Genomic DNA, 18,004 nt, shown 5'->3' on the forward strand with positions numbered 1-18,004 from the left:
TGCTGTGCTTCCTCTTTCCTCCATCATCACAAATGTGTTCCAGTCCCCACAACACCCTAGATAATGGCAAATTGGCTTTACATATATAAATGTAAATGCAGAACGAGTCTTACCCAGTGGAGCACTTAACCTAGCCAAAAAAACCCCAAACCATTAAATAATTGTTTGATAGTTTATAAATAAATATGTATTTGTTTAAAAATGCAAGTTTTCTGTAAGATGCCCAACAACATATTAAACAGTAAACCCCTTTATTAAAAGGCCTGCTTCCCCTAAAGCCACTTTTTAACACGTTAGCAATGCAAGTCTTAATCATTCAAGGAGCCACTGTAGTGCATCTGTTATAGGCAGATAAGGCTCTGGATAAAGAGATAAGGGCACGATAATCCTGAACTCTGAGTCTGCCAGCAGTCAAAGCAACAATCATTTATTCCAGAAAGATGGAGAGAACATTTTATGGAGGCAGGCCAACAAACAGATCTACTGCTCACAGATACAAACACATGCCCTGTTACAGGCAGGCTGGAAAACTGGCAGTGCTTCCTGACAGTATTGGCTTCCCAGCATATTACGCAAAGGAAATGATATGGGATCAATTTTAATTAGTTTTTTTTTAAAGCAGCCTGAAGTAGAGTGTCATCATTCCAGTATCATCTTCATGTCCTTGTCTGCGGAGCTTGGAAACAACTGGCATTGCTCTCTCAGTGCAGTAACTGCAACTGGAATGTCATCACCATCATCCTTCTGAGGAAGGAAAACATTCTAGTTCTGGTATTTTTGCATGAGGCTCCATTTAAAGCTGAACTTCCATGAGTTAACACATGCACAACAAGAGGAATTAAGGTGCTGCACTGGATGTGCAGAGGATGACAAACACAGTGCCCAAGTGTCCACCTCAGCTGATTTTGGTTTCCATGTTTTACTTAACATTCTTGGTGTGAGCTTGTGCTCCAACAGAACGTACACCGTGTTAACCAAAACCAGGACAAACACTCAGCTTTCCACAAGCTGTCCTGGAAAATCCCACGCCGGGGGAAGGAAGAGGGAACACAAACAGAGCACACACAGATGTCCACGGGGACTAATGCTATGAAGATGTTCCTGTTGGGACAGACAGACGAGAGCCCTGGCGAGGAACAGCCTGTTCTGAGAAGTGCCCTGAGGAGGACAAGCACAGCACCAAACTGACCACAGGACAGCCTGGCCAGCCCCCACCTCCCAGGGCAGCCACATCCCTCAGCAAGGAAATACTCAGCAACAAGGAGCAACACACCGACAGGGCTTTGGACAATCCATCAGCAACAACTGTGGTAATGGCAAGTTACACAATAAAGTCCAATAATTCAGGCCCTCCAATGGCACAACTGCTACAGTGGTAACACGGACACTGAACTGACCTCAGACCTCTCTGCTGAGTGTCCCTTGTTACTCAACGGGAACTATTTTAACAAAACGTACTTTCCTCTCTTCTATCTTCTCTTTCAGGATGAATAGTCTCTAATTAAAACCTTGCTATTCCTTTAAGACTTTAGAAATTCCCCTGTAAAGTTTACAGAACATCACTAGGAAACACAACCGTAGGACCTGGGAGCCTACAAACCCTAAACAAGTTTTTTCTGTGAATTGGACCATTTGGAAATTACCCAGTGACACCATTTGACCCTTATGGCTGCAGCTGGCACTATGCTCCCAGTCACTGTCAGGGTTGAGTGATGACACCATGGATTGCCACCTTCCTGCCTTCTGGACAAAATCCCACTGCTGAAGAAGTTTCTGGAGACCCTCAGGCACTTTAACAGACTGGGAGTCAGACCCTGAGGGGCTGTTGGGTCCTGGCCAGCAAGAACTCCAAATGCACAAGAGCACAAGAAGGGAAATAAAACATTCAAACCAAAAGCCAACATACTCCTTAAACATTCCCTTGAAATGGTTATGGAAGGGAAAATGTAATGTTTGCTTTTCCTCACCTTTCTTCACCACTAGTTTGCCAGTCATAATGGACATAACACAGTTGTCCACCACATGGGAATGTAGGTTAAAATGGGAGAAAAACAATCCATTTTGACTCAAAACATCTTCAGAATGATTCAAACCATTGGGACTGTGGGGAAAAAAAACCCAAAGCACCTCCCATCAGAGGCACCAAGACAACGTACAATTGTTAACACTTGAGAGGACCACTTTCCCTTCAGACTTTGACAAGTATCACCAGACCCTGACTGTTTCTCCTCTCTACTATCCCCAGGTGAGAACTAGCATTTGAAAATCAAGCCAAGATCTTTAGCATACACACAGAGGTAATCAGCACACAACTGAGCCAGATGCACATTATGCTATTCCTTATCAGCAAGGAAAGAGATTCCTGCAGCAGTAATTAGGGATAATTAAAGCCTCTCTGCAAACTTATGCTACTTCAGCAAGCTGGAAATTCCAAAATGAGATGGATTTTTAAGAAGTTATGTAATCAAAACAAGGAATTTTTTTTCCCCTTTTATATATGCCTAGCAAGGCTCTAAAACCTGAGATCAAAACATCAAGTTAGAGAGGTGAACAAGCAACTCCTTTATGCTCAGTTCTGAAAATAAAGGGGGAAGTAAGCACTGAAATGTGGAAGTGGATCTTGTGTGATCTGCCAGAAAAACAAAGTAGGTTCTGCTGTGGAGAGAAGTGTCCCAAGTTCTCAGTTCTGCTTCCAGATCTGAAAATTGGCTTGGCCCTACTAAAATAAACCTCGTGCTTTGCCATGCAGTAGATGAGAGCATGCCACTTCCAAATGCTGCCCTGTTGATGGGCAGACATGTTCACATCTACCCAGACAGCCACACATCTGCTCTAACCATGTTCCAGGCTGACCAGACGTAAGTCAGCTCCAACTGGAAGGTCAAAATAACTTATAGTCTAACAACAAAGTAGAGACTGATATAACCATGGTGCTCAGTGGTGCTCCAGAGCTCAGGATTGGCACTGCATGGACATGCCCGTGCTGCTCCCAGCCCGGGCTGGATCACAGAGCAGACATCCAAGACTGAGATCTTCTCCCATCCAAGACCTTTCCCCTCATCCCAGACCTTCCCCCCGCCCCAAACCTCCTCCCCCATCCAGAGAGGATGCTGCTCTGGCTGGAAGCAACAGGTATCAAGGGTTTCAATACTGCTTGAAGTGAAAGGACAATGCGTGTCCAAGTCTCCTGCCATGAGACCGCACAATTCTGCCCTGGGGATAAAACATCTCTCCACAGGACTGTGCAGATCCAGTCAGTGATAACTCACCATTTGCTGGGGTATTACAGTTCAGATACTACAGATTTTCACATACTGCAAATTGCTGCTGAATTCCCACCCTAACAGCAGCTGAGACTTTAGGTTAAACTCTTTTTCTCTCTCCTGCTGTGCAAATTTAAGACCAGCTTTACTTTTAAAACGTGGAGCTTAAAGAGCATATTGCACTAAATAATCCTGGAAAATCTGTCTTCTTTAGGTGATGGAAATGTTTTGTTTCAAAGATATTTATTTTAAAGGCTCATAAAGTAACAGCAGATTTTAGTATCTGTGTTTGAGTAACACTAAAGAGATATCCAGAGGATGCAAACCAAGAGGTCTGAAAATGTGACAGTCAAAGCCTGGGAGACCCACTTCATTTTTGCATTCAGCAGGAGATGACAGTCTGTCCTAAGCCCAGGTCAAGCAAACTTTTACCTGCAGTGTTAAGACAGGTGAATGACAAGCCTGGAACATGGAAATAATGGGTACCAAAAACTCCCAGGGAGGTAGAAGGAAATCCAACAGCTGTCCCAGGGTGGAACAGTGAGGGAATGCTACAAGCACGTCTCATAATGGATACAAAGTTTTCTGTTAAACATTTCCATTCGTTATGCAAAGTTAATCTCTAGAAAACTGAGTTTAGCTCATCACCTGTTCCACACCCTAATCCAACTGCTGAGACTGGTGATGTATCACTGACAAACCCCTTGAATTTTATCTTAGAAGATGGAGCTGAAGCCTTTGATTCTCTGTGGGCACTGACAGGAAACATTTTTGTTTTATTTTGCCTAGACAGAAAATATGCAAACTCTGCATAGGAGACCGGGAATGAGTTGCTGAAAAATTAATACAACGCCAAATAAAGATTTATTGCTTCTTCCAATTCACCCAAATGCCAGGGTAAGCATTTCAGAAGTTCACATTAAGAGCCAAACTGTTTGTGCTAGTCTTTAACCAGCACTCCAAGCTGGATCATTTCACTTATGGAGCAGTTGATTTAAGGGATAGTTAACTGAAGGCAACAATGGGACCTTCATATTTAACCCTCACTTAAAAACCTCTCTTACACAGATCTTTTCTAAAGCACATCATCACGTGCTTTATATAACGTGATTTACAACATCTCTCTCACGTACCTTGACTCCATCCAGAACAGCTTTTATGACATCCTTCACTGTTGTCACCATCTCCTTGTCTTCTGAGTTCACCCCCTCCAGCATCACCTGGTCAGACCAGCGGATGAGGTTGGCCAGGCTCTGGTACACGCGGCTGTAGCAGGACGAGATGGCAGAGCTGGGCAGCAGGGGAGGAAAAAAGAACAAAAATGAAATTATGGAGACACCACCAAACGTCATGAGAGTGCATTTCACACTGTTAAAAGTGGGATTGCTCTCCTTTTCCCTCTGACATTCGGAATTTGTGTTGAGCAGGTGACAAAGCTCAGGCTTCTCTTCAGTTGCTCAGCTGCAGTTGCTCTCCCGCTCTCTTGCACCCAATGGGATGACAATAGGAAAGTACAAACCATCAACAGTTCATTCCCAGTTATCAGAAGGAATTATGTGGGCAGGTTAACACAGCAATGCTAAAAATAACATTCTTTCCATTTTATTTTACAGCTCCATCTTATGCCTTAATTTTAAACATAAGTACTTAAGTACTACATTTAAGTTTAATCTGTATTATTTCAGTATTATTTATGGTTTCCTTCTTCCTTATTAACTCTCCCCAAAAATGCCTTGGATCATTGAGAGCTGACTCTATTCATTCCTTTACAAATGATTGCCTCACTGTTTATAATGCCTGAAAACATGTAATTAAAATTACTTCTTTAGAGAAATTGAACTGAATGAATTTCAGGTTTGAAAGAGGAAGGGTGTTGCTTTGTTTTGTTTTTAATGAGAAACAGAATTGAAGCTATTGTTCTGAAGGGAAAAAAAAAAAGGGGAAAAAAAAAAAGAATTTTGGAAGGATGACAACTCTAAGTAAAAGTTAACTGTAACAACAGTGCTCCCAGGCATTTTCCTGGCCATTCTGAAAACACTGACTTCATTACTAAACAAGGTGTGTTAACAGTACTGCTGATGGCAGCGTTTCAGCAATTCTTTGTCAAGTTAAATCAATTTCAAGCTGCATCAAAACCATAAACAGATAAGAGAAGGTGTAATCTTGCAATCATTACTGATACAAGTGTTCCAGCTCTTCCTGTTTCTCTTTGGTATCCATTTTACATTGGCTTAACTCCAGTAATTTCATTACCTGAGAGAAAAGAACCAAGCCCACAAGCTTCAATGAGTTTATTTGGGTGAATGAGGTTTGCAGGACTGGGGAGAGAACTGTTGTCACCTTAGAACCAGGGGATACAAACAATGGCAAGGACTTGATTGTGGTTGTTGTTTGGGTTTGTTTTTTTTTTTTTTTTTTTAAAGGATGCTGCTTGCCATTTGTTCTCATTTCAAATGAAATTAGCTTGCTAGGAGATATTTCCTCAACAGGGCCCTCCCCCTTCTCTTTCTATGGCTTTGATTTCTTTGCCATTAATCTTCAGCCTGCTTCCTCCTAAGGAGGCGGTAATTGAAAGCCCATTTTGTGCTAGATTTAATTACTTTTTTCCTTGATGCAAATGCTTCCCCTAAAGCAAAAAGAAGTCCAACAATAATTGTAGGGCTTTCTTCTACACTGACACAAGCCTTGCTCACTTTTCTTGAGGGGGATTTGCCATCAAGATGACCACTTTGTGTCCTGCCACTAACATACAATAGGTAGGCAGGAAAGGACATGGTTTTTTGAGAAAGCCAGATTTCCTTTTCGGTTTTTTTGGGAGGCTGAGACAGGCACAGCATACACATGGGATCTGTGCCTTCATCCATGCTGTTTCCAGAAAGAGAGACTTATCACTGTGTAGAGGACTCCACTGAGTACTGACTGAAAATTCTGCTTATATGGACAAATATGGGTATCCAACAGTCAAGTTTAGCATGAGTTCACTACTAAGAGAGAACAGATAAAAATTGTGAAGAATAGAAATGCCTGAAATACTTCATCTGCTGAACACCACTTATTTGATATTTATTTCCAAATATATTCTTGGAAGGAAAAATCACCCAGCAAACACCCCCTGAATACATAAATCAAATCAAGTGATGATAAAAATGACATGTTCTACTCTAAACATATTTGCTGACATTTCACATGTTCTCCTGGTGTAAGAGGAAAGTTTGTTATATCTTCTATTAAGTGAAAGCAGGTGCTTTTCAGGAATTTAATGGCAAGGGGAAACCTGGTAACAACTGAGGAAACTTTTGGGTCTGCATCCAGATGAACATTCCCATCCCAAGAGCTATTGGACTCTGTGGTTTGACAGATCCAACCTAAACTGGATCTTACCTGTCTCAGCCCCAGGACTGACACAATCCCACTTCCTCCTTCATTTTGAACTATTTGGCCTGTGCACTGGGGCCAAACACAGCTGAGTATTCTGTTTACAAAGCATTTGTCACCCCAGTGCTGTCTCAACCATGCTATAACGCCTTCTTGCACCACAGCTGAAATAAGGATCTTAAACCAAAAAAAATCTGGAGATATTTAATGGGAAAACAAATAGGAACAATGCAAAACCTGGTAGGATTTCAGGAACCAAACACCTGCATTTCTCTGCTTATTTCTGTGCTTTTCTCTGTCTGTGCTAACTTTGCTCTTTCCATATTATTCAACAATGTTTGCTTTCTGTAAATCCACAGCTCCAGCATCCATGGGATGAACAGCAGCTGTAGCTCTATGGCTTGGCAAGTCCACAAATTCTTATAATCCATGATGAGCTTGGCTTTGGCAAATTTCTACTTCTTTCATGGCTTCAAACCCACTGCCTAACTGCTAAAAACATAATACACATAATCTGTTAAAACATAAAACAATAATCTGTTGAGTGAGCACAGGAATGAACTTGGCTAATCTGCTGAAGTACATCTATTTACTTCTGCATCTGATCCACTCAAATCCAAAAAAGCAGTGAAGAGTGAAGGCTCAGACATCTGTAACATCAGAGTGGATAAACTGAACACAAAAAAGGATTACTCTGAAGATAAACTCCTTTTTCAGGTAAAGCTATTGGATTTGTTAGCTTTTAGGGTACCATCATGGACTGCAGTAACAGCAATACCATCTGAGGAGAATCTCCCACTAGCAAATGATGAATTTCCAAGTTTATGCTAAGAATCATCCCTTCCTCCTCTCTGAAGCCAGTCTGATTTGCTTTATCTTGCCACAGCATGAGCTCCTTCGCAGCAGGGAATCTGCTTTTGAATTATGTTTGAAAACCACCACATAATTAGTAAAAAATAGCAGTCACTTCATTAGCCACCACAGCATTCCCTGTCTCCTGCACCATGTGGGTCTTCAGGCAGAAAGGAGAGAAGCTGGGTTGGTTTGCCAGGGTCCCAAAATCCAAGGAGGAAACTTACCTTTGCTGGATGCGAGGATCAGTTTGCACCAAGGGCAGGATGGCTTCCAGCACTTTGCTGGCTGAGCCTGGCAGCATCTCTAACACTTTGTTATCAATTGCCATTTTATCCACAATAGTCTTAAAGTAGCGCAAAGCACTGACGACCTCCTTCTCCTTCTCCTCCAGCCATGATACATTCTAAAGAGGAGGGGAAAAAAGGAGAGGTGTGTTAAAACTTCAGGGGTTTTAAGGGCAAGGTTCCTTTAACACACCTGAAGTATGGTGATGGTGACACTGAGGTACATTCCATGAGGAGTGGAGAAAACCCCTTCTACCACAAACACTTTTAAATTGAGTTACTTCTCTTTCAAAAGAACAGTCAGTGCAAAACTACACCCATGCTTTAACTTTCTGCATTACCTGCATTCCAAACTGAAGGCTAATCTTGATCAGTTTTAGGCCAAGATTAACGCTACTGATGACATCAAGGGCACTGCTTTGAAATCCCCACACCAAACTGGGGAGGGTGAAAGAAAAAAACATATCACAGAATCCCAGAATGGTTTGGGTTGGAGGGACCTTAAAGACCAGCTAGTTCCACCCCCTGCCATGGGCAGGGACACCTTCCACCAGCCCAGGTTGCTCCAAGCCCTGTCCAACCTGGCCTTGGACACTTCCAGGGATGGGGCAGCCACAGCTTCTCTGGGCAACCTGTGCCAGGGCCTCCCCACCCTCACAGGGAAGGATTTCTTCCTAATATCTAATCTAAACCTGCTCTCTGTCAGTGTAAAGACATCACCCTTGTCCTATCACTACATGCCCTTGTAAAGTATAAGAAATCCTCTGAACAAAAACTCCACTCTGATGAACCTCCAACCTAAGTAATTTTGTGACACTGCTGGAACAAGGGAACTCGCACGCTTTCCACCGTGATGAAGTGTGAAAGCTAAATTTTGACACTGGTGAATGGATGTTGCAGAAGGGAACAATTCATTGGAACGAGGCTGAGTTGTGGTCACCAACTTCCGTGCCACCACCAACACTAGAGGAGGAAATTCAGAAGTGATACACGATACCTTAAAGGCACTCTGGACAAGGGAAAGTTTACCAGAGTATGCCTGGAGGACTTTTAATGCCACAAGTAGTTCCTAAGTGAGATTTAAATTAACTCCTGAACACTGCTAGAAAAGGAGCAGAGAGCTTAACAGAGTCAGATTTCATCCATTATCTCCTCAGTAAATTCACCTTCAAGAATTAATGACCTATGGGCATTGTGTGCTCCCCATACTCTTGTCAGCTGTTAAACTGCTGCTTTTCTGCAAAATCAGGCCAGCAGCCCAAAAGGTTTCAGGAGGAACAATTTATAGGCAGTGCTGGTTAGTAACTTGGGGCCAGTTGCATAAAAGGATTAGAATCCCAAGTTCCATCTAGCTCCAACTTCAGAAGTCTAAGTTCCAATCCAAGATCTGCAAACCACCCTGTCATTTTCTATCTCATCTGGGAAGGGCCCAAAATCTGCTGCTGCTTCCACTTTTTGACAATACTGCTTGCCAGGCACCTCAAGTTCTGATCTGCAGCCCACAGCGCCCTGAACTCCCTTGCTGAGGAGCATCCTGGCAACTCACTGACACGAAAAAGGACATCTCCCATTTTGCAGGCTTGTGCCCTCACCACTGCACAGCTTAATCTGGGATAGAGAATCATGAAAACATTTAGGTTGGAAGCAAACCTCTGAGATCACTGAGTCCAACTGTTCATCTGTGGAGAGGTTCAGACTCTCCCTGAAGGTTTTGCGCTTCACAGGAAATGATCACACATTTCAGGGCTCAGAGAGTCCGTGTGCTCCCTGAGCGAGTACGACCATGGCCCAGCACTCAGAGCTCTCAAACAGAAGTGAAAAAATGTGGGCTGCAGTTCCTGCTCCGGTGGCTGTTTATGGATTTCATTCAACAACTGTTTCCCGTAGAAAGGCTTGAGACTTAATAGCTTAAACACTGCCCTGGTGCATGGGAGGGATGGGCCTGACTGAGAGCTCAGAATAGCAAGTGGAAACACAAACCCTTCCATCGAGCACACCAAGGCATGTGAGTCCAGCCACTGGACACCACCTGGGACACAGCCCCTTTTTTTTTTAAATCAGCTTCCCTGCTAGCTTTGTGGGTGATATTCCCTAAGAACACTTTTTAATGAATCCTCTTCCAAGGTCCAAAGGTTTCATACGTAGGTGTGTGTATGTGTGCGTAAAACCATGAAATCCCAGGATGGTTTGGGTTGGAGGGACCTTAAAGCTCATCTCGTTCCATCCCCTGCCATGGGCAGGGACACCTTCCACGAGATCAGGCTGCTCCAAGCCCCATCCAACCTGGCTTTCAACATTTCCAGGGATGGGGCATCCACCCCTTCCCCTTTTGGGCATTACATGAGAAAAACTTAAAATTCAGGCAAAACATCATCTCCACTCCCCTGCCTGACACATGGAGATATTTTTGGATGATTTTTGAAGTTTTCCCTTAAATAATCACTGGAAATGCATCATGTATGAGACACAGATGACCAGCAAGGGTCACAGTGAGCTGTACAGAATACACCCAATTACAACAGCTGGAACCATCCCTTTTTCCCCTGCATTTTGGCAGTGAAAAACATATCATAAATCTGCATGTTAACATAAATGTTAAAGGACACTGTGGTACCTATAACTATGCCTTATGATAAGAATCAAAGACAGTGTCCAGGGGACAAAAGGAGGCTCTGAAAAAAACTCCTCCAGTGTTGCCCTCATCAAGGTATAAAGGGGAAGAGGAGAAGAAGATGTTTGCATGGGCTGAGCATAACCTTCAGCTCACACACGGTGATTTTACATTAATTTTTAGTATTGCTATTTCTGCTCTACAGTGATTATCTACTTCAAGAGCACGAAAATAGCATCTTAAGTACTCAAGAGGGAGAAAAGGATGATATTTGGTTTGTCAAGTGTGCCTTCTGACAGAAAATCTCCTGTTTGTCAACTGATGTCTATATTCCAGTGAGAAAACCTGGTGGCAATCCAGGCATATCCTCTTCCCCACTCCCTCCACACAAAGCTAATGAGCTGCCTACATCCAACTAATTGATTAGTTGGCCAGTAGCTATTAAAATAGATAAGGAATGAGCCAGAAGTCAACAATATTTCACGGTATAAAAATGAATACAGCTTAAATAATCATGTACAGTAATAAAAATTATTGCAAGTGTTTTGTTTTCCAATAAAAAAGTCCTGATCTGTGCATAAAAAAAGGGTTTGCTGACCAGCATGGCTTATTAGTAAATCCTCTTGCATCATTTTTAGGAGAAGGAAAGAAAAGCAACAACTTCATCAATTATTAATATACTAATATCTATTTGATATAGAAGAGCATTTTGAAAAAGGGCTCTTCATTTTCTAATGTATTTAATGTGGTCACACATCAGTTTAAAGGAAGGTATCTCAAGATACCATCCTGAAACATCATTGGAATTAAAAGCCTTCAGGGAGTACTCTCAGATTTATTTTTTATTTTATTTTTTAAATAGCAGCGAGCAATGCAAGGTGCTCAGCTCCTTAGGAAGCATATTCACAGCCTCCTGGGGAGGGGGGGGAAATACAGTCTGGGGGAAAAAAACCCTCATCATCTTCCACTTGATGGTGCAGAACAGGGTGAGGAAGCCCTGCAGCAACTCCTCTGGGTGTTAAGCAAATCAGACAGCATAAGATAACTGTATCTTGCTGGCTGCTCTCAGTAACACCACAACAACCCTCAGCAGAGATAATCTAAAAAAGTTTGCATGTCTGGCACTGCACATTGGATGAGACCTTTAACAACTGGGAGATGTTATGAATTATCATAAATAACCTCGATTGTTCTTAACTTTTGGCTTCGACTTGTACATGAAAACTGACTGCAACAGCATTGCTACAGAGAGAGTCTCCAGCCCACACAACCAGGTCACAACAGGAGAGGAGATTACACTGACAGGTTTGTGACCTCAGCTCTTGGAGGACCTGAAGTAAGCTGGGTCTGAGGAACATTGTGCTGGGATCAGCAGCTGCTGGGACACATCTGCTTGACTCTCCCTGCTGATGTCACCAGAGACTGAGCACATCTTTGGATCATCTTCAAGGACTTGTTTGCCTGGGTTTGGGGTTTTCAAATGCATCACACCCCAAAACCAGGCAGTTATTTGGAAGCTGCAAGCTTAACCCACAGGGTGTGCATGTGGGGAGGATGTGTCAGGCCATACACCACGTTCCACAGCGAGATATTTAAATGCTTATGGAAGGAGGTCTCATCATACCCTCCCAAGGGAAGGACATGCCTTGATTTAATACTACACAGTGCAGTTTATAAATAACCATAAAGTAACCCTGAGGATCCCTGAGCTGCAGAATTCTGCAGAGGGCAATGTCATGCACAGGAATATGATAAAACGAGTGCCAGAGAGCAAGAAACCATCAGGACTGACAGAACATGGCCTTGACTTACTTTGTTCACTGACTTCTCTGGTGTTTTCACTGTCAGGTCAGCTGGTTTTCCTTTCTTTGAAGGTGTTCTCTTTATTTTTGGTGAATGAAACTTGCCCTTCAACTTCATGGTGAACGAGGAGAGATGAGAACGCTCAGAATCTGGAAAGACACAGAAATACATTACAGGATTTGGGGTAAATTTGTTGAAATCAGAAACATTTTGTTACGGCATTATCTGGAAGATACTTGCACCACGTAAATTTATTGAGTGGATCACGATAAAAAAATAATAAAAAAATCTCTATTATGTTTCCAACCACAATATCCCCACCATTTCCTGATTCACCTTGGAGGAAGAAATGCTGCAGAGCAAAGGCAGGAATTGCTGCTGCTCTGTGCCTTGAGAGAAGAGGAAACACACCTCTCTTCAAAGTACTTATCTCCAGCAGATTCCAAAGCACTTTACAAAGGAGGTAATCATCATCCCTCTTTTGCAGATGAGCAACTGAGTCAAGGGGATGAAGTGATTTGTTCACAGACCTCTGGCACGTGGATGTGCAGGCAGGGCTCTGCCTGCTACCCAGGACTTGTGGCTGGAAAGGAGAACACAACCCAAGGTAATGCCCTTCCCAGGATGCTGATCTCTACCTGCTTGGTAGCATCAATTTTGAATGTGGCTCCGTGGGTAACCTGAACAAAAATGTCCCTTGCAATGGATTTCACTTCTAATATCCCAAACTGGACAACAGAGGAACCACTTCAGTACTAGGGCATCCTTCCAGAGGCTTAACAGCAGAACTGCTCAGCCCTTTTAAAAATTGTGTTTTCATGGTTTTTTGGATCTCTCAAAGCAGAAGTCTCAAAGGTTTGCAATCATGCCATATGCAGACTTAGCGCTGAAATATATTTTTATCTGTAGCCACGAAGCTAAAATAAAACCAAGCTGCCTTGTAGAGAGCAATTTAGAATGTATTTTGAGCAAAGAGCACTTTAATAAATGAAGGTCTGAATTGCTCTCTAGTGACCCAGATAATTCAACAGAAGTTACCCAACTTGTCTTTAACTACATTATCAAGAAAAGTGAGCAGTTTTGCTGCATGTTTCATTTTCCTTTTAGATTATCTGGGAATTCACTGCACTGGCTGCAGTGAGTTAAAAGGACAGCCCTGTGCATACAGCACTGCACCACCTCGTTAGCATGCAGACTGCAAACAGCAAGGGCTGCTGAGTCAAATCTAGCACCCAGGAGCCCAATACCACACGGCAGTGCAAACACTGCTCCTGTACTCAGAAACCACCTAACCACAGCCAAGGGAAGGAACCTGCACTTGCCTCCCTCCCCGTGAGGGTTGTCTCCCTTTAAATTTGGTTTCCTCGTAGTGTGTTAAGACCCTGCTATGAGCACATTCACCAGGGCCAACACTCTGGTTAGTATGTCCTCTAGACCAAAATCTGGTAGGATCCTATGAATAGAAGCTGCATGAGCACCGATCCTAATCTAGTCTGGCTGCAGAGCTGTTCTCCACTTACAGAAATAAATGTTTTTCAAAGTTTTCTTCGTATCATCAAGTCCTGTTTAGTTCACTGAGGAGGGAGGCACTAAAAACCTTGGTCACTGCAGATAAATCCAGGCATATCAGTTGGCCTCTGAAGAATCACTTACAGCAGCTGGCACCCCAACTTAGCAACAATTTACGTCAGTGCTTTGCATCCACGAGGGGATCTCCAAACCTTTAAAACTTCTCTGGCTCCACAGGGTGCTGAAGGTCACCACTGAAAACAGTTCCTGGCTGCTGTGATAACGCTCTTGCACTCCTCCCCAAAAAATCATTTGTATTTATTGCGTACACCATATGAGAATTTCCACACGTGCACGCATACGCACGCTTGCCAAGAGGAGTCATGGCTCTGAATTAATTTTTTTGAGAACTGGCAAACAATTACAATAATTAATCTACAGGGAAATAATGGTAGCAGTAACAAATTGTGTCTGGCTCCTCCACGGGCTGCAGTGAGATCCAAACTGCTGGTCTCATTAAGAAAACACTCAATGCCTACAAAACCCGTGGTTGCCCATGGTGATAACTTTGCCTTGTAGGGACAATATTTGGAAGGGAGAAAGATTTCAGAAGACTACCATTTCCTTTTTTCCTGGTCACCAGACATCTCTACCCACCTCTATGGAGCAAGCACTCTTATGGCTGAACCAACGTGTGTGCATGGTCAGGAACTTCCAAAAGATGTCTTGTCAGCAGAGAAAGTTTCTTTTCTGCTGACAGCAGACCCCCTTCACCATCACCAGCCCAACCGCTGCCCTTTACTCTCCTCACCCTTTGGTCACACCAAACACCAAATCATTTGTGCACCACACTCTGATGGAAGACAGACCCACAGAGCAAGGACAGAAGCAGAATAGGAACTCCTGAAAATAGTACTAATGAAGTAAACCAGCTGACATTTGCAAAAGTAATAAACGTTATTGTTTGAACAACCCTGCTAAGTCCTGCTTTGAAGATCACAAATTAATGCAGCTTTTTACTGCCATGGGTTTCCATCTACACCAAGCACTTTCCAGCTCTCATCTGCTCACAAGTTTCTGATGCATTTGCAGTTAAACAAATGAGTCACAAACCAATATTCTCTCACACTCAATTACACTTAGCACTTAAAATAGCGCTTTTCTTGTTCCAAGCACATTACAAACATATCGTTCTCATCCTTAAACAGTCAGGTCTTAACCTTACCCTGCAGATGGGAAGCAGACACAGAGGTGAAGCAACTTGTCTAAACAGAGCAGAGGGTGAGTCAGTGACTCCAGCACAGCATCTCCATCACACTGCAGCCCCTCTCCCCCTGTGCATGGATCAAGCTGTGGAGCTCCTGGGGTTACACTCAGTGAATGCCAACAGACATTATCTGGGCTTTATGGTTTGCAGGCTGATACATCAGTCAAGCATTATAAACAGAATTTGCTTTGTGATGAGTCTGGATGAAGTGGTATAAAAGAGAAGTGACAGTGAAGTAGGAAAGAATTCCAGCTCAATGGTCTAAGGTCCCTACAGTTTTTGTAGGTGAAGCCTGAAACCCTCCTGCAAACAGCACAGCTGAGCGAGACTTCCTAGACTGGTTACCATAGTGCTGGTCTGCTTTGAAAAAGTAATTTTCTTTACAGTGTATCCCAATTTACAAATCTAATGTCCTGTGTCTATCCAGTTAAAAAGCTCAAACAGCACAGCATGCCTTTACAGATCAAATAATTTGATAACATACAGAAAGAGGCAGAAAACAGAGCCTTGGCAGTGCTCAAACCACTTCTCCTGTCCCTCTGCTCCTTACTGCCTATCTACAGTAACCAAACCCCTTAATGCAGCATTGAGGTTGTTCTGAGCTTGGGAGTCTGCCCGCTGGAAATTATTCTATCGTATTACCCTCCCCTCTTATTGATGAATAGTCAGTAGTGTTTAGCTGGAGTCTCAGCACCAGCTTTCTCAACTTCTCTGATGCACAGGAGGAAGATATTCTGTACCTACTTCTGTGAAGTGCTCAAATATTTTTAAGATAGATGGTAAAAGTCAGGGTAATAAACTCGATGGAGTGATTTCAACTGGAAGGGAAAAAAAAAGCCCTGTATCAAAGTGTTTCTGTCTCAAAGGAATCACTGACTTTCCATCTCTCCGTATTTCATCTGTCTGGATGCTCCGGGGCTGCAGCACAGAACTGGGGGGAAAAAAAAAATCAAAAATCCCTTCCAAATTACTTTATTGCAGATTCAGGTTTCTCGATTTCTGACCGGGAGCTTTGCTACGTCACCCGTTTCACAGCTAATTCCATCCCCCGTTAGCGAGGCTCCCGCTCCGCTGTGCTTGAACTCGCTCCAGCTGTTGAGTCACGGCCCTGATCGGCTCTCAGGCTCATTCCCCCCTGGCCAGCACGTGCCTGGGGTCTGACCACACACACACCCCACCACAGAGCTCACGCTGCACGCCTGCTCCAACCAGCCCTGCTCTCAGGTGTGGGGGCCACAGGGGTTTTTTTCAGCATCCCTCAAGCGCCCCAGGCCAGGGAGACCACGGTCAGATGGGAGCTGCCTCATCCCCCCAGCTCCAGCAACAGGTGTTGCCTGCCGGTCTGCCAACAGAAAGCTAAATCTGGGGAAGGAAGAACTGCAGATTTGAAACAACAGTAGATTAAGAGGCACAAGGGAAGGCAGATAAATCAGCTTATGTGTTTGTGGGCGAAGAAACCAGGCTGCTTAGGAGAAAGCCAGCAAGACGAAGCCCAACAAGGTCCACCCCTGCCATGGTCCAATGGTCACTTCCCACTTGGGTTCAAATGAACGCCAGAAAATGAGTCAAAACACGTGCAAGCTGGTGGATTCCATCAACCTAACCCAGCAGCAAATTATTTAAAGTCAAACTGAAAGTTCAGCCTTTTACAGAGCTCAGTCACAGCAGAATTTCCAGCTGCCGGGTCCCGCTCACCAGCCACGTGTAACCAGCACATGGGAGGCCTCAGAGATGGGAAATAAACCCCTGTCTTGCTTCTGCACCTCCTGGTTATGTTTTTGTCACTACAACATAGCTCAGTGGAAGGCTCCAGCAGCTGGGATGGAGAGTTTAACTGCTCAACTTGTCTAGTCCTTGGATCATATATAACTCATTGAAAATAGACTTACTTTCAGTTAAAAAACCCACCAACTTTAGAATACAGTAACTTTCCTTTCCTTCACCTGAAAAACTAAACCCTCCATCTTCTCTCACTCTCTGTGTGTTCACACACCAGAACCTGCAGCTTTAGAGGAGACAGAACCTTAAAAAAGGTTCATTTTCCAGCTTGTCCTGACTCTTGCAGCTCGTTAGAAAGAACGAAGTGGAGTCTAAAACTCTTACTCCACGAACGGTTCCTTTTTCAAAGGCCATTTGGGTCTCTGCTGGATGCACATATTTAAAAGCTATCAGATTAAAAATAACAGCAGACATCTCTCCCCATGCCATAATGAAGCTATTGTGCACATTTTTAATCAACCGCTCCTGCCACTTTTGCCACGAGTCCTTTGAAGGCAGCGGTGACTTATGTAATGAGTTACACAACGATGCCCATTAAAATGGCATTTGTTCCCTTGGGCTCAGCTCCATCATTTGGGGAAGACAAAAGGCAAGTTGCAGGGCTTCAGCTAAACCCTAGCTGACAGGGACTTTAAGAGTTCTGAAGCAAAAGGCAAAAATAACGAGCTAGAGTTCAAAACGACCTTTCCGCTGAGGATTGTCTGGCCTGTGATGCAGCATCCGACAAGAGCCTCCAGGGCTGGGGCTCTGGCTCCTCCAGACCCAATTCTGCTCTCAGAAACACGGCAGAACAGGTGATTCAGGACAGACAGACGGGCACATGAGAGCTTACCGTGAGACTGATGAAGCACAGGGCTTCCAAGATTTTATATGGATATTGCTACAATTCCCAGCATCTTCCTTCCACCTGTATCTACTACATGTCTGTAAGTACACAGATCTGGGGGCCTGTGCCCTGGCTAAAGCTTTTGAGCTCTCCTGTAAAGTAAACATTTAAATCATAGTGACTGACAGAAATCCAATCCTTTGAGCTTTCAGGAAACTCAAACAGCCTCTCCCAACAGCCAAGTTTCTCCACAGAAGAGTTGGCACAGCTGGTGCAGGAGGCACAATGTGAGGCTCACAAGTGGGCTGTGGGCAACAGAAACCTACTCCAAGGGCACTTGTAAAACTAATTTTTAATAATTTTGTGGTGGAGGGCAGCTCTGTCTGTCTTGCAACAAGATGTTCAAGCTCACCACTGTGGAGCTATGAGGAT

At 43.7% G+C, this 18,004-nt stretch overlaps 1 protein-coding gene across 3 annotated transcripts in view; it reads right to left on the reverse strand.

The window, feature by feature from the left end:
• RAPGEF1 (Rap guanine nucleotide exchange factor 1) overlaps positions 1 to 18,004 on the reverse strand; it is an 86,296-nt gene that overhangs the window by 42,017 nt on the left and 26,275 nt on the right. For all 3 annotated transcript variants that reach the window (XM_050320264.1, XM_050320263.1, XM_050320262.1), the window contains exons 2-4: positions 12,201 to 12,340; positions 7,718 to 7,896; positions 4,397 to 4,553 (exon numbers count right to left, since the gene is read on the reverse strand). In XM_050320264.1, the coding sequence (XP_050176221.1) occupies positions 4,397 to 4,553; positions 7,718 to 7,896; positions 12,201 to 12,340 (476 nt within the window). The remainder of the gene's footprint in view (positions 1 to 4,396; positions 4,554 to 7,717; positions 7,897 to 12,200; positions 12,341 to 18,004) is intronic.

Source organism: Myiozetetes cayanensis, unplaced genomic scaffold (genome assembly GCF_022539395.1).
Source record: "Myiozetetes cayanensis isolate MyiCay16 unplaced genomic scaffold, myiCay2020 scf23, whole genome shotgun sequence".
Taxonomy (NCBI): Eukaryota; Metazoa; Chordata; class Aves; order Passeriformes; family Tyrannidae; genus Myiozetetes; species Myiozetetes cayanensis.